The sequence below is a fragment of the Trachypithecus francoisi genome, unplaced genomic scaffold (assembly GCF_009764315.1).
Source record: "Trachypithecus francoisi isolate TF-2019V2 unplaced genomic scaffold, Tfra_2.0 Lachesis_group21, whole genome shotgun sequence".
Lineage (NCBI taxonomy): Eukaryota > Metazoa > Chordata > Mammalia > Primates > Cercopithecidae > Trachypithecus > Trachypithecus francoisi.
The window spans coordinates 43,400,111-43,421,529 of NW_022681467.1; the positions used below are offsets into that span (position 1 = coordinate 43,400,111).

Below are 21,419 nucleotides of genomic sequence, written 5' to 3' on the forward strand. Positions count from 1 at the left end.
AGGTGGCTCGTATCTGCTGAAGGCCTGGTTCAGCTGGGAGCAGGGGCACCCCGCACCCTTCCTAGACAAATCCCTGCAGCCCTCAACTTGGGTGATTTTGATGTATAACTAATGAGATGATGCCTTCCTATGACTAGTTTCTTAAAATTATAGACATATATAAGGCCGGGCATGGTGGCTCAAGCCTGTAATCCCAGCACTTTGGGAGGCCGAGACGGGAGGATCACGAGGTCAGGAGATCGAGACCATCCTGGCTAATACGGTGAAACCCCGTCTCTACTAAAAAAATACAAAAAACTAGCTGGGCGAGGTGGCGGGCGCCTGTAGTCCCAGCTACTCCGGAGGCTGAGGCAGGAGAATGGCGTGAACTCGGGAGGCAGAGCTTGCAGTGAGCTGAGATCCGGCCACTGCACTCCAGCCTGGGCGGCAGAGCGAGACTCCGTCTCAAAAAAAAAAAAAAAAAAATTATAGACATATCATTAGAGTCTGTGATGGCAGGGCCTCCTAGGGAAAGCAGCGGAAGGAAGAATGGGGCAGGGAGACAAAGGCAGAGTCAGTAAACTCAGGACATCGACTTAAATTCATTCTAATCACTGGTTTCTCTGCCTGGACTATTGCAGTAGGCTCCCAAGCTGTTCTTCTGTTCTCCGTTTGGTGCCCAGAGGCCCTTGTTTCTTTTGAGACAGGGTCTCACTCTGCTGCCCAGGCTGGAGTGCAGTAGTGTGATCACAGCTCACTGCAGCCTTGACCTCCCCAGGGTCAGGTGATCCTCCCACCTCCAACTCCCGAGTAGCTGGAACTACAGGTACACACTACCACACTCAGCTAATTTTTGTATTTTTTTGTAGAGATGGGGCTTCGCCACATTGCGCGGGCTGGTCTTGAACTCCTGGGCTCAAGTGATCCTCCCGCCTTGGCCTTCCAAAGTGTTGGGATAACAGGAATGAGTCACCGTGCCTGCCTGGCCAGGACTCCTTTTAAAACAGTCAGTGAGACCATCATATTCGTTTGCTCTTTGTCTTCCAGTGACCGCCTGCCTCACTCAGGGTAAAAACCAAAGTCCTCCCTCTGTCCTACAAGGTCCTCAGTGATCTGGACACTCACTCGCCCCAACTACAACTCCTACCACTCTCTCTCTCAAGCTTCCTCCGCTCCAGTCATGTTGAGCTCCTTGCTGTTCCTCGAACACACCAAGCATGCTCCTCCCTCAGGACCTTCGCACCTGCCACTCCTCAGCCCAGACTAAGTCCCTCATTGCCTTCAGGTCTCTGCAAATATCGCCTTCTCAGCAAGGCTTTCTCTGGACTGTGCTGATTAGAATCATGCCATCCCCTTCCTTCTTGCCTTTTGCTGCTCTTCCTGGTGCTTCTGTGTGAGTAAATGAAGAGTAAACATTCTTAGGGCACACGCGGGCTACAGATGGTGCCTTTGGGGTGAGTGGTGTACGTGGTGGGTGGGGAGTCAAGGGCTATCTCTGCTTTGCATTACTTGGATATTTTAAAGCTTTGCTTGTGTAATCTTATTGATTGTTTTGAGATGGGAGTCTCCCTCTGTCTTCCAGGCTGGAGTGCAGTGGCGCGATCTTGGCTCACTGCAACCTCCACCTCCTGGTTCAAGCGATTCTCCTGCCTCAGCCTCCCAAGCAGCTGGGATTACAGGCAAGTACCACCATGCCCGGCTATTTTGTCTTGTTTTGTAGTTTTGGTAGAGACAGGGTTACACCATGTTGATCAGGCTGGTCTTGAACTCCTGAATAAATAAAAAATAAATAAAATAAATGCAGCAAGAGGGCCACAGGTTTCTAGAACAATGGGAGAGTGCAGGATTTGGCACCTAGCATTCTTGCACCGGTCTGCAGGCCTGTCTGTGTGCTACCCCTATGTGAAACGGGTCCTGAGATTTAGGGGAAAAGGGCACACAGTGGTCTTTCTACAGATGACGGAGAAACATAGGACACTCTTTGTTGTGGCTACATATCACCAGCTACACTCTACCTGGGGCCAGTCTGCTCCCAGGGGCCTCCAAGCTGTGCATTCTTTCCTTGAGGAGAGGGACCTTAAGGTCCACCTGGCACGGGGCAGGCTGAGGATGAAGGGGGCACCACATACCCCTCTCCAGGCCACATCCTTCTCTCCTCTCTTACCTGTTCTGTTTTGTAGTTGAAATGGCTCCACTGCTACAAATGAATGTGTGTATATAACGCACACACAAACACAGGCACGTACACACATCGGTCCTAGACTGAATCACCAGGCCCTTTTTCATCTGTAGACTTTGGATGCCAAAGAGCAATGAATTGAGAGACCAAGAATGAGGTGTGAACTGCCTTAAATCACTGACTTTCTTTGAGCCTCAGCTTCCCTGTCTGTAAAAACACAGCCCATAGATAACTTTAGGTATAAGGTTTGACTATGAAATTCTAGGATAGATTCTAGAACCTATCGCTATGTCACCATACCTAATAGGATGAAAAGGATTTTCAGTCAGAAGGCCTGATTCCAAATCTTGATTTTTGCCACTTCCTATTAACCAGGTACCTTGTGCAAATGATTTAGCCACCCTGTACCTCAGTTTCCTCATCTGCAAAGCAGGGAAAATAACAATGCCTCCTTCTCAGGGTTGTTATGAGTTTTGAGAAAAAAAAAAAATATATATATATATATATGGTTTTCAGTTCAATGTTTGACATACAGAAAGTACTTAATGCATGTCAGCTTTATTTATTTATTTGAGACAGAGTTTCTCTCTTGTCACCCAGGCTGGAGTGCAATGGCATGATTTCGGTTCACTGCAACCTCTGCCTCCTGGGTTCAAGTGATTTTCCTGCCTCAGCCTCCCAAGTAGCTGGGATTACAGGCTCCCCCCACCATGCCTGTTTAATTTTTTGTATCTTTAGTAGAGACAGTGTTTCACCATGTTAACCAGGCTGTTCTTGAACTCCTGGCCTTAAGTGATCCACCTGTCTTGGCCTCCCAAAGTGCTGGGATTACAGGAGTGAGCCACCGCGCCTGGCTGCATGTCAGCTTTTCCACAAGTATCGTCTCACACGGAGCTAAAAAACGGAGTCCCTCTAGACTAAATCTTGTCTGCATGTGTGTTTGATTTAGGTCTGCCCAAAAGGAAAGGATTTTACAAATTGAATGGCCTTTTTCTTAAATTGTGAGATTTCACATCAATTCAGCTTTCTGGCTTTGCTTGAAAAATGCAAAGATCTGGCTTTGATGGGCCCACAGTGGGCTGGACCCGAGTAGCGAAGGCCCACTTGAGAAGGTCCTCCTCTGGTCTTCCACAGCCCCTACCATGTCTACTTCCTCCTTGCCAGCACCTCCCTGGCCCGGTGGGCATGCAGTTTGCAACCCTTAGCTGATTCAATTCCAAGTGAAGGGAGCAGCTAAATAAATCTGCAAAGGTAATAGTCTACTGGGGCCCAGAGACCTGCAGAGAACAGCCATTCAGTGGGGAGGCTTCCCGAGAGGCTGCAGGGTCAGGTACAGGTTGGAACAGAGCCTTGACCTGGACAGGTAGGGGATGAAGAGGGCTATAAGGTCGAGCCACAGGTGGGGAAGAACCTGTGTCCTGCACTGTCCTCTGGCTACTGGTGTCCACCTAACAGGCTGGAATTCATTTAGCAGCCCTCTCCTGGCCCTCAAATGTCCCTGGAATGTCTGCAATGCTGTAGGATCAGCTTGTGCGCTCCCTACCATGCCCAAGGCAACACGTGTGAAAGGGCTGCAGCAGGCTGGGCCCCTCAGATCTGACCAACTGCCCCAGAATAGCTCTGTCTCTAGCAAAGGGGAGAGAAAGGCCTGGGGCACAAACAGCAGAAATCGGCAGCCACACTTGGGCAAGGGAATCTCTTATTTTTCACCTAGTAATGTGTTCACTGCTGCCGGTGGCAACTCTTGCTGTGCCTGTAACTCAATCCAGAATAATTACACTGGATTCCGGGGACCTGTTTCTCAGAGGATGTTGTTTTTCTTTTGACGGTGCAAAGGTGAGCCATTCCTGACTCTTGGACATTACAAAATAAAGTCAAATGTTACTGCTGGTTTCAGCTACAAAAAGCCAAGCCTCCAAATCGGTTCCTAAACCCAAAATCAATTAAGCAGATGTCGAAGAGGCAGGACTGAGATTCTATTAATAAGCATCGAGTTGTCAGAGAGACCATGCAGTAAATTTTTTCTCCATTGCTTTCTGCTGCCTCTGGTTGTAGAAGTTCCTGGGAGAAAATTCTGCCGTGGTAATTGTCAACCACAGCAGGGAGGTGGCAGAGAACACATGGGAAAGGGCAGGGCTTGGGTGTAACTGACAGGGCTCTGCAATGATTGGTCATTTCCTCTCCGAGAAGCTCCACCCAAAAATATTCCTCTAACTCTTGAAACGCTACAATCACCATCCCTGGGAGGGATATTTATTCAGTGGGGCAGGGCTTCCAGGGTGTTTTCCCCACTTTTCAGAAGGGGCTACGCAGAGCTGCCACCCAGCCACAGGCCTGGTGGGTGATGTTTGCAAAGCAGCTTAATGTCCACCCTTCCCCACCTCTCCCAATCTGTTCCTCCTGCCCCCGCCTTCCCGTCTCTGTAAATGGCACCACCATCTGCCCAACAGCTCAGCCAAAAACCTAGGAGTCATCCCCGATTCCTCTTCCCTCACCCGCCCACTCATGATCTATCAAGCAAACTCTGCCGACCTTCCAAGCAGCACCGGAATCCACCCACCTCTCAGACTCTACAGCGCCCCGTCCTGCTCCGTGCCACCAGCATCTCCCACCTGGACCGCTGCAACCACCACCTGATCTCCCTGCTTCTGCTCTTGTCCCTGGGCCACCCTTTTCACCCACAGCTGGGGTGTACCTCTGAGAACATGCATGCATAGCAGATCAGCTCAGAACATTCTGGGGTCCTTCCATCGGGCTTGCAATCAAATCCAGACCCTGCTGCACAGCCTGCTGGGGACCATCGGGTCTCCCCTGTCTGCTCTCTGCCCTCTTCCCCATCCTCCTCCCCTTCATTCCCAGGTCCTGCTGCCCTCCTCCAAGGTCCTGGCAAACCTGTTCCTGCCACAGGGCTCTTGCATGTGCCGTGCTTCTGCCTCGGGTTTCCACGTGAACATCTAAACATCTCCTCATGACGCAGGTCTCCCCGGTGTTCGGCCACACAGCCACACCTCCCACTGCTGGAGGAGTGTCCCACTCGCTGGGACACTTGCTCCTGATCTCCAGTGTGGCTGAGACCCTCAGTTGCTCACCAGTATCTCTTTCCCCTTCTTCCTCTGATCAGGCCCTGACTTTATTTTCAATGCACCCATCTAGGAGACATTTCCCAGATTCCCTTACGGCCAAAGATGTGCCAGGAGCCTGCCTGTGGCCTTCCAGCCCTGCTCTCTGTCCATTTCTCCACCCCAGGGCACTGGCCTGGAGGTGCTGGTTCAACAAGCCCCTTCACTCTCTGGGCTCTGGGTTGGATTTGACTGACAAGGGCCCTTGGCAGAAGAATAGCAAAAGAAGAAAGTGAGGTTGGCAGATAGATTCCTCCACCTTCCTCTCCGTGGTGCCAACAGAGGGTGACAGCTCTTGTGAGGTGACCCTCTGTGTCTCCTGGTTCCAGTAACCTCTTGTCCCACTGATGCTAATTAGCCTGGGGCACTGCATTAGCCCTAGTGGTTTCCTCGCACTTGCTCACACTTTAGCAAAAAACACTTAAACCCGGCCGGGCGCGGTGGCTCAAGCCTGTAATCCCAGCACTTTGGGAGGCCGAGGCGGGTGGATCACGAGGTCAGGAGATCGAGACCATCCTGGCTAACATGGTGAAACCCTGTCTCTACTAAAAATACAAAAAACTAGCCGGGCCTGGTGGCGGGCGCCTGTAGTCCCAGCTACTCGAGGCTGAGGTGGGAGAATGGTGTGAACCCGGGAGGCGGAGCTTGCAGTGAGCCGAGATCGTGCCACTGCACTCCAGCCTGGGTGACACAGTGAGACTCCGTCTCAAAAACAAACACACAAACAAACAAACAAAAAAAACCCCACTTAAACCGCCTTTGAATGATTCAAATTTGCATGTACTTTATAATTCTTGCTGAGATCAAGTGGCTAAGTAAATAAGATCTGTTCGTGTTGCATGTGACTTCTGAAGTGGGTTCTTTTTTCTTTATCCTGCCCTTCTGCCTCTGCTTCCTTTTTCTTGCTGCCTAGAATGTGGCTGTGACAGCTGGAGCTCCAGCAGCTGTTCTAACCACAAGGTGACTTTGCAGATGGAAGCTACGCAGTAAGTATGACGGAACAGAAAGGCAGAGGAGGAGCTTGGGTCCCTGATAACCTTGAAGCCACCAAGCCAGTCCTAGACTGCCTACCTCCAGACATCTGTATAATTCTGTCTTGTTTAAGCCATGTTATTTTATGTTTGCTTTTACATGCAGCCAAATCTAATCCTGATACACTTAACTTCCAGAACTCAAGTGATCTCCCAAATGTTGCTGAATTGAAAAAAAATCATCTAACAGGAATGTGCTTGGCAAGCTGAACAGCAGTGTGGGTCCAAATGAGCCTCTCTTCTTTCTGAGATAACCTGCATCCACATGTTTTTCCTCCTCTAGTGATCAGTGGCAGGAAGGCCAGGAGGTGGGATCTCAGAGAAGCTGAGCTGGAAGTTAGCACCGATCTGGTGTCTGGAATCTGGGCATGCTGTCCTGGGCTTCCAGCCATTTGACCCCTACAGAGAGTACTTGAGCCTGCGATTTGGAATTGATCTCCTGGATATCAGTCTGTGGCACAGGGTGTGGTTTCCTTGTGTTCACAGATGGAAAGTGGAAAACAGGAGGCCGGCCAGACCTCTGCTACGCCTTTCTTTCAAAAGCCTGCCTCTCCCACTGGACAGCTCTCCAGGCTGGATCCCTGCAACTTTCAGGATCTGGGAAGAGTCTCAGATTCAGCGAAGCACAAATAAGCACACAGTTTGTATACGATCCCCACCCTCCCCTACTCTAAGCCCACCCAGGCCTGGGCCTCTCTCCTCAACATCTGACTGATGTGGCTGCCTATTGGACAGTTCCTGTTGGCTTTTCACAGGCACCTGCAACTTCCCAGGTCCAGAACAGAGCTTTCTTTACTTATTGATTGGTTTATTGATTTATTGATTGACACACAGTCTCATTCTTTTGCCAGGCTGGAGTGTAGTGGTGCGATCTCGGCTCACTGCAACCTCTGCCTCCCAGGTTCAAGCAAATCTCCTGCCTCAGCCTCTCGAGTAGCTGGGACTATAGGCGCGTGCCACCAGGCCCCACTAATTTTTGTATTTTTAGTAGAGATGGGGTTTCACTATGTTGGCCAGGATGGTCTCGATCTCCTGACCTTGTGATCCGCACATCTTGTCCTCCCAAAGTGCTGGGATCACAGGCTTGAGCCACCGCACCCGGCCCAGAGCTTCTAACCATGGCTTTCCCCATCTGTATACACAGAAAATCCATTCTCATGGTTTTTCAGGCCACAACCTTGGAGTCATTCTCAACTCTTCTTTCCCATCCCACATCAGTTCCATCAGCAGCACTTGTACCAGCTCTACCTTTGAAATATGACCAGCACTTACTACTTTCCTCACTCTGGTCTGAGCCGCCATCATCTCATGCCTGGACCATTGCAACAGACTCCTCACTGGGCTCATCTCACACATGGACTGTTGCAGTAGACTCCTTACTGGACACCCTGCTCTCATTACACCTATTCAGTCTACTCTTGTAGAGGTGTCCTTGGAAGACACAAATCAGGTGGTGTTCCTAATCTGCTCAATGTCCTCTACTGGTGTCCATCTCACTCAGAAAGCCAAAATCCTCCTCCCATTCAAAGGCTCATGCCCTGCACGGTCCATCCAACCACCACCTCCCCATTACTGCTCACTCTTCCTGCTGTCCTTGTGCATACTGCTCTGGCCTCTTTGCTGCTCTGAGCCTGCTGGCACAGTATCTGCCTGAGGGCCTTTGCAAACACTGTTCCCTATGTCTGGAGTGCTCTTCCCCAGGGAACCCCCTTGACTGGCTTCCTTACCTTCTTTGCTCAGATTTCCCCTTCCCAATGAGACCACCCTATAGAAAATCCCAGTGATTCTTTTCTCCACCTTTCTCCTGGTTGATTGCCCCTCCTAGCTTCCCCTCCTGGCTTTATTCTCCTCCTCACTTTGTGCTCTCTTGTGTACTATAGATTCGATGTGTCTTGTTAACTCTTACATTAGAATGTAAGCTCTGTTTAGTTTGTTTGCTGTTGGATCTCCATTGGCACACAGTAGGTGCTCAGGAAACACCTGCTGAATGAATGAGTCTGGTCCACAGTTTGAGCAGCTGCTTCAGAGAGTGCCACATGAGGGTGTCACAAGCATCTCTCTAAATGGATTGCACACCAGCTACCTGCCTTCTTCTGGTGCCAGCTTCTGAATTTTCCTTTAGGGAACTTGCTCTATCCCAATCCCAGTCCTCGTGGTTCAAGTGGGGTTGGCTCCAGTCCTGGCTCCAGGAACATGCACATGACTCCATCCGGCCAACCATTGTGTTCCATTCCCCTGAATCTGGTTGACCAGAAGTCCCAGACAGTGTCAGACCAAAAAGACTCAATGTGGGGACTGTCTTCTAGGTGAGAGCAGCCCTCTTTCCACAGGGACAGTCTGCACCTGTATGGTGTTCATGTGGGTCTAGCAATGCCAAGAACGCTGCCTGGAGAGCTGGCCTGAGAGTGAAGCCAACTTGGAGGAAAGCTGAGATCAGGGAGAGATGGAGGGACAGAGGCCATCCAGAGACAAAGCTTCTGGATCGAACCGCACCTGCAGCTCAGTGTATACTTGGACTTACTTATATGAGTCCAATCAAGTCCTCTTTTTGTTTCCTCCATCCTGCTTGGGTTGGGTTTACATCACTCGTAACTGAGAGAATCTAGGCTGACAGACAGTGGTTGTGACACACGCGTTTTTAACATCCAGTGGAATGCTGGTTCCCCGGGTACTTTTGCAGGCCCCCAAACCACCACTCAGTTGCTTTTTGCAAGCCATGATGGTGTAACTCTGTTCATCGGCAGAGGCAGTAACAGCAGAAGAACCCATGGCAAACTTGATTGACAACTGCCACTCAAATTATGGGATATGTCGCCATGCCAGGCTCACATACCTGGCAGAGTGGGCGCCAGCTCACCCCACTGTCAGCCACAGGAGACTCTACAGTAATGCTGCTGTTCAGTGCCATGAGACACTTAGATTTTAATGTCATTTTGATATGTCAAGCTTGCTATAGACAAACAATACTGTGGCATTGGCCCAGGGTGCTCTAACAGACGATGGCTTTAACAACCCAAGTGAGAGCAAACTGTCACACATATGACAGGTGCCAGGTATTCAGTCCTCACAAGAATGCCAGGGAGACAGATCATCTCCACTTTATAGATGAGTAAACTGAGGCACAGAGAGGGCGAGTCTTTCCCAAGGGCACACAGTCAATGGCAGAGTGAGGATTTGAACCCAGTGGCTAATGAGACAGCTCTTACCCTTGCAACTTTGCTCAGCGTATTCTCCTTTAGAGATGTTCCGAAAGGCTGGGGGCAGCAGCTCACACCTGTAATCCCAGCACCTTGGGAGGCTGATGGGGGCGGACTGCTTGAGCTCAGGAGTTTGCAACCAGCCTAAGCAACATGGCAAAAACCCATCTCTAAAAAAAAAAACAAAAAACAAAAAAATAAAACCAAAAAAATTAGCTGGGTGTGATGGTGTGCACCTGTAGTCCCAGCTACTTCAGGGGCTGAGGTAAGAGGATTGCTTAAGCTCAGGAGGTTGAGGCTGCAGTAAGCAGTGATCACGCCACTGCATTCCAGCCTGGGTGACAGAGCAAAACCTTGTCTCAAAAAATATAAACAAACAAATAAAGATGTTCTGAAAGGCAAAGAATTCTTTTGAAATGCAAACATCAGGCCAGGCATGGTAGCTCACATCTGTGATCCCAGCATTTTGGGAGGCCAAGACGGCGGATTGCCTCATGTCAGGAGTTCGAGGCCAACCTGGCCAACGTGGTGAAACCCCATCTCTACTAAAAATACAAAAATTAGCTGGGCATGGTAGCAGGCACCTGTAATTCTAGCTACTTGGGAGGCTGAGACAGGAGAATCACGTGAACCCAGGAGGCGGAGGTTGCAGTGAGCCGAGATCGCACCACTGTATTCCAGCCTGGGTGACAGAGTGAGACTCTATCTCAAAAAGAAGTGCAAACACTGCATGTAGTCTCGCGGGGCACACTTCAAATCTGACCATCTGAGGGACCCCTAAAAGGCAACCATCTCTGCCTGGTGTGAACGCTCAGGAAAATGAGCACTAGGGAATCCACCCCGATATTCTGGGGTTTGGAGTCTGGCTGTATCCTTAACCCTCTGACACAAGAGACACCACCAAGTGGTGCCCATGTAAGTGGGGCTCTCACATCAAAAGCTTGATAAAGTTCTTCTCTTTTCTAGTCTCTATCCTGCTGATCAGGTCAAGAAGAAAGTCTGGCAGGTGCTACTTCACCTTTAACGCTGCTTCTGAAACTGCCCATCACCCTCATTACAGCAGAGCCACACCGGCTTCGTGGGAGGCAGCATCTTGCTGACATTTAAAAACACTACTTGGTTTTCACTGTGTTTGGTTTTGCAGTGATCCTTTACCGAAGGCAATGTGTATTGTTTTTTTCCTTTACAGTCAGAATTTGGAGGTTTCTTTTAAAATAATATTTAAGCGTCAAAAATAAGTCCAGTTAAAGAAATTCTCAAGTCATACATGAGAACTGGGATGCTGCAAAAATTCTCTTGCTCCAGGCCAGAACCATGTAATCCTCTTGGTGTCTCAGAGCCTGTCAGAGCCCCAGAGGCTCCCCAGAGGTTTAGATCAAATTAAACCAGTAAACCCTGGCAGAGCCCAAAGATTCTACAGCCTCCCTGAACAAAGGACGTCTGCGAACGAGACCTGCACCTCCACGCGCTTCCCTCTTACTCTTCTGGAGTGGAAGGCCAGCAGAAGTCCGCTGGTCTCTGAGGGTCACCAAGACACAGGGATGTCCCCAACTACTTTGAACATGTAATGATAATTTAGGCCACTTACAAACTAGTATGGCCCTGGAAGCAGTTCCCCCGGGCATTTGACAATTTCAAAAGACAGCTCAGGGAGTCAAATGCGTGCAGGGAAAGGAAAATCGAATATACGTGGTACAGTTCTGACCCCCCAACCTTGCAATTAGGAAACAGAACAAGTCCCTCATCTTGTGTATCTGGCACCAGTCCTCCCAACCGGACCCTAATGAGGATGGACGTCTGTTCTCTGTCCTGGGACTAGAAAGAATCCTGGGATTATCTCAGTTGAGAAGTCTCCAGTCCAGAGGGCTATCAGAACTGCTGCACGGATGAGCAGAAAATAGCAAATGATAAATTTTTTAGGACCACCCGCTGCATGCCAGTTGTAGCAGACTGTGAGATAATGTATTGGGCTTTTTTGGGACATGCATTATTGATCTGGGTCTGTCTAGTGGTTTATAAAAAGCCTATCATGCTCCTCCCACAACCACCTTCCCATCCCTCACCTCCTGAAGGAGGCTCAGTCTCCTTCAAAACCCAGTGCTGCTGGTAGAAGAGGTCTGGCTTGTCTGCAGAGGGCAAGACTCGTAGGCCCTGATCTATGCTGTGTAATGCTATTGGGCAAGAGCTGACACAGGCCACTGAACACCAGGGGCTCTAAACCCACAGCATCCACCTCCTGGAATTTATCCTTCAGAAGCACTCCCTTGCCTGTGCAAAGATGCCTGTTAAAATTTCCAGCAACAATATCTGGAACAGTGAAAAACTAACAAACGCACACACTACCAATCTGAAAAGAACTCAATATCCACCCCAGGAATCTGACTCAACAGAGCGGTGGCTAAGATCACGTGTTCTGGGTTCAAATCTTGTTTTTCTCTTTTTTTCTGAGATGGGGATTTGTTCTATTGCCCAGGCTAGAGAAGTGGTGTGACCTAGGCTCACTGCAGCCTTGACCTCTTGAGCTCAAGTGATCCCTCCACCTCAGCCTCCCACTAGCTGCTACTACAGGTGTGTGCCACCATCCTTGGCTGATTTTTATATTTTTTTGTTAAGACGGGGTCTTACTATGTTGCCCAGGCTGGTCTTGAACTCCTGGCCTCAAGTGATCCTACCTCCTCAGGCTCGCAAAGTGCTGGGATGTGAGCCACTGCACCCAGCTCAAATCATGTTTAATCACATTCCAGCTGTGCAAACTTGGACAAGTGGCTTCTCTCTGCCTCAGTTTTTCCATCTGTCAAATGGAGAGAAGAAATCTCTATATTTTAAGTCAGCCATGGCTTTCTTTGTTCTCCTCTCTCCTGTGTCTACTTCATACCCGTAGCTCCTTTCCTTGTATGTGCATACACTGTTGGGTTTCCTTATATCTGCATATGCAGTTGGTTTCTTTTTATCTGGATCCACTGTTGGTTTTATTCACAAGTCACAGGCAAAATTCAGTGAGATTCAGACATGAGACTTAGCTGGATCATGCTGCAAAAATGTGTTGTTCCTAAGAGTGGGTATTCAGTCACTCACCTGTTGATTCAGGCCCCAAACTAGGCGTTGCCCTTGAAATGTCTCTTTTCCTTAACCCGCATACCTAACCCACTGATCAGTTTATTTCCCAAACATACCTCAGGTGGGACCACCCAGATCTGAGCTTCCATCATCACTGCCCTATCACGACATTGGCCTCTGAATGGGTGTCCCGTTTTTGCCCTTACCCCTGCAATTTAATTTCATCAAAAGAGCTGGGGGGATCCTGTTGGAACCTAAGTGAGGTCATGGCCTTCCTCTTCTTAAGGCCCCTTATTCACGTCTATTTTACTAAGAATCAAGCTCAAAGCCTCCACCATGGCCACAAGGCCTGGGGTGACCTGCGCCAAGTCGGCTCCTCAGCCTCATCTCTCTCCATCACGGCCCCACTCCCTCCACTCCAGCTCCCTGGCACTTTTTGGTTTTTGGCTCCAAACCACCGAGCTCATTTCTATCTCAGTATCTTTGAATTTCCTGTTCTCCCCACCTGGAATGAGCCTCCTCCAGTTCTCTGGCTCCTGACACAGTGCACTGAATGGAACAAATGCGTAATAAACATCTGCTGGATGAACGAACGAACGTGCAGGGCATCGGAAATTCTAGGCACGACTACAACCAAAACAGTGTAGGGGCTACACAATGTCAGATCAAGAAGCTCTGAGGTCCAGGTGCTGCCTGCCAGACCTCTCTGCAAAATTCTGCAAGAAACAAAACACACCTTTCTGGCCACAGTCTGCAGACTCCCCATAGTTATCAAATGTACCTCATTCTAAACGCTGCCAGGACATAGGTATCCTATGCGTCATATGGTCAATAAAAGCTCTGGGCTCTGACTGCTTCCTAGCTACAAATTCTTCTTGCACTGAGAAGCTCCCAGAGGAAAAAATCTATACTTGTGATCATTAATACAAAGCACTGCAAGGAACAACTTGGTTTTATGTTAATTACCTTTTCCTGGTAGCTAAAAGACAAATTCAGGTTGTCAAGGCTAACCTAGTCAACCTTTACATTTGTTGCCACCAATAACGTGCTGTTATCCTTTGAGAGTGGATGGAGGCCGAGGGACGACCTTTCATGGGATCAATGATTGGCAGTCTTTGCCACAACCCACAAGAGCCTCCAAAATCTGGTTCCAGGCTCATGTCTCATCTTTTTTTTTTTTTTTTTTTTGAGACAGAGTCTCACTCTGTCACCCAGGCTGGAGTGTAGTGGTGTGATCTCCACTCACCACAACCTCTTTCTCCCAGATTCTAGAGATTCTTGTGCCTCAGTCTCCTCAGTAGCTGGGGTTACAGGCGTGCGCCACCATGCCTGGCTCATTTCTGTAGTTTCAGTAAAGACGGGGTTTCACCACGTTGGCCAGGCTGGTCTCCAACTCCTGACTTCCGGTGATCCACCCACCTCGGCCTCCCAAAGTGCTGGGATTACAGGCGTGAGCCACCGCGCCCAGCCTGTTCTCTTTAACTCTCTGGAGAAGTCCAGGATTGGTTCTGCAACTGGAGGAGGGTAGAGACCCCTAACCCTGAGGACCCAGTTGTGACCCCAAACACGTGTGGGTGCCATGTCTTGGTTTCAACATACTCAAAAATGACCACTATGAATCAACACCACTGCCTCGCCTCAGAAGCCTCAGCCTAAGCCAGGGACCCTGAGCCAAGGGGCCAAGGTGCCACCCTGGGGCCCTGAGGCTTACCCAGCTCCACGTCCTGGTCGTCCGTCAGCACCAGGATGATGTTGGGGCGGATGTTCCTGCGGTCCCTCTGAAACCTGCCTTTCAGGCGGTGGTGCGACAGAAAGGCTGAGCTTCCACCCAGCAGGGAGAACACCATTGCGGACAGCAAGCACAGCACGAGGCTCGGGGGGCCCATCTTCTTTTTTGGCTGATCTGGTGCTTCTTTTGGGATGCAGGAGTCTGAAGTTGCGTCTGTGGTTTTGTTTCTTTTCCCTCGTCCCTCTTTACTCACAAATCTAGAGGAGGAGGAAGAATCAGGTCAATATTTATGTCAAGGCTGCCGGCTGCTCATTCTTGCATAATGATTTGTACAGTGGCTGGCATGAACAATGGGAGTTTCTTTGAACAGGGGTGGCTACGGCAGAGTGAAAACTCAACTCCGCTGAAGTTAGCAAAGTCTTTACAATTTGCTTGGTCAACAAACGGGCAGAAAAGCCTTCTGTGGCCACTTTTGCAGAAACAATTTCTTCCCTATATCCAGTGAACCTCTGATGTGTTGGTGGCAGCCCAAGACCCGAGTCAGATAATAGCCGTCTCTGAATAATCCACCCAATTCCACCACCAAATCGTCCCCAGGGAGAGGAACAGCAGTGGGCTGGTCTCAGGGAGTGAATATTTGCGTCCTCTTGTAGCTGCCCACACCGTGGGGTACGGAGCTGAGGGAGATGAAGCTGCAGCTCCCCGTCAGTGGGGGATTCAATCAGGGGTTTAAACGAGAGCCTGGAGCTGGACGTTTTGGGCTGGACAACTGGCATGTTTGAGTGCCAGATCTTCCACTCACTGGCTCAGTTTTTCCATGAGCAAGCCCGTTTGGAACCTCGGTTTCCCCATGAATAAAATGGGTAGACAGGGCCATTGTAAGATCTCAGTCTGCTGGGGATGCGCCTGAAAGGCCCTTGTTAAGGGATCTTGTAATTGGGCAAAAAGGTATTCCTATTAGTTTTTTGTTTTGTTTTTTCCCCAGTTTTGCTCTTGTCGCTCAGCCTGGAGTGCAATGGCGCAATCTCGGCTCACTGTGACCTCTGCCTCCGGGGTTCAAGCGAGTCTCCTCCTCAGCCTCTGCAGAAGCTGAGATGACAGGCGCCCGCCACCACGCCTGGCTAATTTTTTGTATTTTTAGTAGAGATGGGATTTCACCATGTTGGCCAGGCTGGTCTTGAACTCCTGAACTCAGGTGATCCCCATCTTGGCTTCCCAAAGTGCTGGGGTTATAGGTGGGAGCCACTGTGCCCAGCCTAAGTTGCAGAATAAACGAAATGACCATAGAGAAAATTGAGCGCTAACACCCGGAGGGGGACGACCTGCCACGGGCCATTGTGCCTTCAGTCACCCCCCTGGCCCCAGGTCACCAGCGAAGGTGGTGCAGGGAGGTGGGGACGCGACTCTGGCTCGAGCAGGTCTCTAATCTCGCCCTGCTCTTTGGTCTCTGCGGTCATTTTTTCACTTCTTGAGGAAATGAGCCTTCAAGTTCTATCCAGATATAGACTTTTGGTATCATTTATTTAAAACAAGAGTGCAAGTGAGACAGCCACAGCCTGCAGATGCGCCGGGAGGAAGCCAAACGCCATGGGGGCAGCTGTGTCACTGTGACCTTGAAAGGGTCTGTTTGTCCTTGCCCTCCATGGAGGAACCCCAGCCATCAGCTCAAAGTCATGACTCAGAGGCTCAGAAAGGGCTCCGGTTTCGGCAGGGGGATGTGCTGCCTGCTTCATCTCTCCTGAGGACCGCAAGGCGGCCTGAGGGGTCTCCTGCCTCCCTCTTCCCTGCCCCCATCCTCCATTCTTCCCAGGGCAGCCGGAGGGATCTTCCTAAAACACAGATCAGATCCCAGCACTGGGCAGGGGAGGGCACCGTGCCTCATGCAGGTGGAGACTGAAGGGGGTGCTCACTCCCAGGCTGTACAAGTGCCAGGCACTCACCTCACCTTAGTGCCAGTCCTGTGCTCACCTGTTGCACCTTCCCCGGCTGCTCATGGCTCACAGAATAAAATGCAAACTTCTCGCCAGGGCTGCCTGGGCCCGTGAGAGCTGGCCCCTGCCCACTTCTCCCCAACCTCTCCTTTCTAGCCCCACTGGCTTCTTTCTGCTGAATGGACAAATCCAGCTGCTCTCTGCCCCAGGGTCTTTGCACCTGCTCTTTTAAAAATAACTCCTGTGGCTGGGTGCCGTGGCTCACGCCTGTAATTCCAGCACTTTGGGAGGGCGAGGTGGGTGGATCACCTGAGGTCAGGAGTTCAAGATCAGCCTGACCAATGTGGTGAAACCCCGTCTCTACTAAAAATATACAAATTAGCTGGGCATGGTGGCACATGCATGTAAGCCCACCTACTTAGGAGGCTGAGGCAGGAGAATCGTTTGAACCTGGGAGATGGAGGTTGCAGTGAGCCGAGGTCATGTCATTGCACTCCAGCCTGGGTGATGCAGTGAGACTCTGTCTCGAAAACAACAACAAAAGCTCCTGCTTTGTACTCCTGGCTCCTTCTGTCAAAAGAGCAAATGTCATCACCTCAGAGAGGCCTGCCCTGACCACCTCATTTAAAGTGGGGCCCCCAACCCAGGCACTCTGCATTTTATAACCAGTTTTATTTCTCTTGTAATCACTACTACAGCCTGCAATTTCTTATTTATTGTCCAATTCTTCCCCACTAGGGGTCAGCTCCCTGAGGACAGAGACAGGCTTATGTTATTCATGGCTGTCTCCAGGCCTTGGCACAAATACTTAGATAAATAAAGGAATGGAGGTTCTGTTAAGGTCCTTTGAGTTCTGCAGAGTGAGGGACGCTGGACTTGGCAGGGCCACGCCATACCTCGGGTCTACATGGCTCAGAGGTGTCCATCACTGATGCCTTGCCCCAGCCACCCTCCATGGACACCAGCGAGGAGCTGGCCACTGTGTTCTCTGGGCAGCGCTACGGTTGAAAAATCCCAGCAAGGGTCCCTCCTGCTCCATTTCTCCCTCAGCGCTTGGGACCCTGCGAGGCTGAGCTCTATAAATGGTGCGGTTGGCACATCCCTGCTCTCTGGCTTCCAGCTGGGAGGCTGCAGCATGGGAGGTGTAGGAAGTCAGTGCATTTATTCTCCCTCCCGCACACAGTAGCTCCCCAAGCAGTAGCCTTCGTGTCTCTGCGTGTGGATGCAGCTCCTGCTGGGGACACCTCCTGGCTCTAGTGTCTCCCCAGTTCTGAGTTCACCTCTCCCTCCTCTTGCCCCATCAAGTCTAGGGAAAGTAAGGGCTCCTTTTGCTACCAGTTCCTGGGTGCAGCATCATTTCTTTGCTCCCTTTGCCCACCTGCCTCTGAAAATAGTGCTTTCAATCAACTCTCCTAGCTGCCCCGATGCGCCTCCTAATTTACTTCAGGGACCTGTATCCTGTGTCAGGCTGGCCAGGACAGCATGTCTCCCTTCTAGCACCTCCCCTGGAAGCAGGGAGCAGGCTCCGCTCAATGCCTCCTTCCCAAGTGGCTCTGAGAGAGAGTCACAATTTCAGGGGAGCTGGGGACACACTCAGTGCAGTTGTCTGACATGAGAACTGTGAGTTTCATGGGACCAGAGGACGAACAACAGCTTCCTTCTCAATCTCTCATCTGCAGAAACATACACCTCATGACAGCCAGAGCCACTGCGGCGACTGTTTGCTGGGCACCTGCTTTGTGCCACGTGGTGTGACGGTTAAGGACATGGACTTCGGAGTTACTTGCTGAAAGACCCTGAGCTAGTAACTTAGCACCTTTGTGCCTCAGTTTTCTCATCTATGAAATGGGTGTGCAGGATTAAATGTGTTGATATAGTATGCTGGGACTAGAGCCTGGCCATGGTACTAACTGGAATACATAATCCACAGTGTAAACCATTATTAGATTGATCCTACCACTGCAGTTGTCCTGCTTTGGGCACTCTGTGGCATCTCCTTCAACCTCCACCACGGCTCCCTCCTGCAAGTACTATTATTAGCTCCAGAGAAAACTGAGGCTTCATGACTGTCCTAAGGCCACCCAGAGAGAAGATGGCAGGGATGGGATGTGAATTCTGCCCTCCCTCACCGTTCAGTGTGGGCTTCTCATCCCGAAACTCAGATTTCCCAACTCTTCCCGTTCAAAGACCACGGCCCTGATCTCTGCTGAATCTGCAGAGCCCTTCAGTGATTATTTGCTTAACGTGCTTCTTTAAATGGCCTCATTTTAAAATAAAAACACAAACACATGTTTTGGGAAAAGAAAACTTCCTACCCAAAGATACATGGAAAGTGGACATCGCTTCCCTGTAGAGCTAATTGTACAAATGAAAGTCAAAGAAAGCTGAATCAGTGGAACTTGATTCAAATAGCTTCCCAGGCTTCGCGTGCCCTCGCGCTCACTCTCTCTTTTGAAGTGAGATTAGCAGGTGTTGAAAGGAGTCAAAGCACATTAGCACCATCTGAGACTTTCTGCTGGAGGTAACTGGAGGCTGAGACAGCTGAAAAGGAAACAAGCTCTAGCCATTGAATCAGTCCCTGAACCACCCCAAATCAGAGTCATCCTCCAACTATGTTGTTTATCTGATAGGGGTTGGCTGTGTCCCCCCCCACATCTCATCTTGAATTGTAGCTCCCGCAATTCCCACATGTTGTGGGAGGGACCTGGTGGGAGATCACTGGATCATGGGGGTGGTGTCCCCCATACTGTTCTCCTGGTAGTGAATAAGTCTCATGAGACCTGATGGTTTTACAAAGGGTTTCCCCTTTTGCTTGGTTCTCACCTCTTCATCTGCCATCATGTAAGACGTGCCTTTCGCCTTCCACCATGATTGTGAGGTCCCCAAGCCACGTGGAACTATGAGTCCATTAAATCTCTTTTTCTTTATAAATTACCCAGTCTCGGGTATGTCTTTATCAGCAGCGTGAAAACAGACTAATACATTATCAGTGGCCCACGTCCCTCCATCGGGAAACACTACGGGATGCTTTGCACTTGAAACTATGAGTGCACCAGCCAGTGTGCACACTCACGTTCCTTCAGACACAGAAGTGCAGTGCTAATATTGGGAGAATTCCGATGGGATACCCTACAAAGAGCAACTCTCTGAACCCAGAAACCAATCCTAGTAAAAGCTTTGTGGAAGCTTGCAGCACACTCCAGTCTCTGCTCTGAGCTGTTTGCAGGTGTCAACCCAATTAATATGCACACCCACCCGTCAGTATTTCACCCATTTTATGGATGAAGCAGCAGAGGCACAGAGTTAAAATCACTTTCCCACAATCATATAGGTATGTAAGTGGCAGAGCAGGGGTTCAAACCTAGTCTGGCCCGATTTGGGCAGCTCGACCAGGACCCCCTGGAAGCAGATCTTTGAGCAAGTTCCTAAGAGTCTTCCAGCCTCAGTCTCCTCATTTGCCAGGTGGCCAGGTGCCCTCCGAGGGCCTTTTTGGCCCTGGGCCTGTGATGCCAGGGTACAGGAGGGCTGGGAAGGGCCAGGGCCTAGAGACAGCCATGAATAACACAAGCCTGTCTCTCATTGGGAGCCCTGGGCTGGGTAAAGATGGAGCCCAGGGCACAGTCAGCTGGACTTTGTTCCTGGCTCCCACGTTGGTTTCAGAGCACCCCCCACTCCTGGGCAGCTCTCACCCGCTATCCTCTGGATGGAAGTCAGAGCTCTGGCACCAGAAGCCAGAGAATAACAGGAGCTAATTATTTCATCAGATCAAGTCATCAGTGGGTCGATTTTTGATGAATTCCCCTGGCTCGGACTTCTCCTGGCCTCGTGCCAGTCTCTCTCCGGATGCTGAAGAAATCAATTAAAGATGACACAAGGGATTCTGCCTTGTTTTTTTCCTTTTTCTTGGTAAAATATTCAACGTGGCTAAACCGAGAGAGTACTGGTGAAATATTCAAAGTGGCTGAACTGAGAGAGCACCCAGTGAACCCATGCAGCACCAGCCGCCTGCCACTCCATCCCTGCCGTGGACAACACCTCTCCTTCCCACCAGCTCCTTTCCAGGTCCCTCTGGCTCCCCCTCTCCATCCTGAATCTTCTCCAGGACCTTGGCAAAGGCTCCCCAGCCCAGGAGACATCTCTGGAAACACCTAACATCCTGAGCATTTAGAAACATCATTTTTACTTCTCAACTTCTCTGCCGGTCTGCAGAAAGGAACTGGTCTCAGAGTGACTGATGCCCCTGCCTTCCCAATGCCACACACCACAGCAGTGAACAAACACCTGAGACCTCATCCAGACTGGTTCAGAGACCCAGATAGGCCGTTTTCCTCTGAGGATCCCCAAATCCAACAAGAGGGAGAAAGAGAAGTTTGGGAATGATCAGGCAGCTGAGGTGGTGGGAGAGGAAGAAGGGGCCAGGGGCAGGAGGAGGCACTGGTCAGATGGGAAACGTCCACGAGAGGCAGAAATAAAGCAAACTGTGGATGTGCAGATATGTCCCACGCGCTGGGACCAGAGCCCCATAACAGACCGAGCAGTCTCCCCAGGTGGTCCAGAGGGCCTGATCATTTCTCTCTTCCTTCTTTCACTTTACAAGTATGTACGAAGGGCCTCCTATGAGGCCCAGTGTTCAGTGATAGGAGAATCCTGCCTGGATTCGAACAGCCTCCTAACTGGTTTCCCTGCTTCTACCTCGTCCCTTCCAGCAAGCAGCCAGACAGATCCTGTTAAAACAAAAGCAAGGGCCTGCCTTCCTTCACTGAACAGCCTTCAAGAACTCCCATCCCATGCAGAGTAAAACCCAAAAACCTCCAAAGAGGCTACAAGAACCCACCCAACCTGCTCCATCACCTCTCCGACCTTATTGCCTTCCCCTCTCTCCCTTGCACGCCCGGCTCCAGTCACACGGTCTCTGTGCTGTTCCTTGCACATGCTAGCACACCCCACCCCCGGGCCCTTGAACTTGCTGCTTCCTCTGCCTGGAGCCTTCATCAGGTGAGCTTCATCATCCCTTCTTCCCCCTCTTCAGGTCTTTGCTCGAATTTCACCTTGGCAGGTTAAAAGCGAAATCTGTGCCCTCCCTAGTTGCACTTATCACCTCTCACAACTAGCTCCTTTACTTCTTTGTGGGTGTCCTCCAGCAGAATATCAGCCCCATGACGGTGCAGGTTTTTGTCATTTTGTTCAGATCTATATC

The 21,419-nt window shown here is 50.3% G+C and overlaps 1 protein-coding gene across 8 annotated transcripts in view; it reads right to left on the reverse strand.

The window, feature by feature from the left end:
* SULF2 (sulfatase 2) overlaps positions 1-21,419 on the reverse strand; it is a 137,143-nt gene that overhangs the window by 92,829 nt on the left and 22,895 nt on the right. For all 8 annotated transcript variants that reach the window (XR_004431268.1, XM_033186671.1, XM_033186668.1 and 5 more), the window contains exon 2: positions 14,274-14,548. Coding sequence is in view for 7 of the 8 variants with exons in the window: in XM_033186671.1 (XP_033042562.1) it covers positions 14,274-14,448 (175 nt within the window). In the remaining variant the exon portion in view is untranslated. The remainder of the gene's footprint in view (positions 1-14,273; positions 14,549-21,419) is intronic.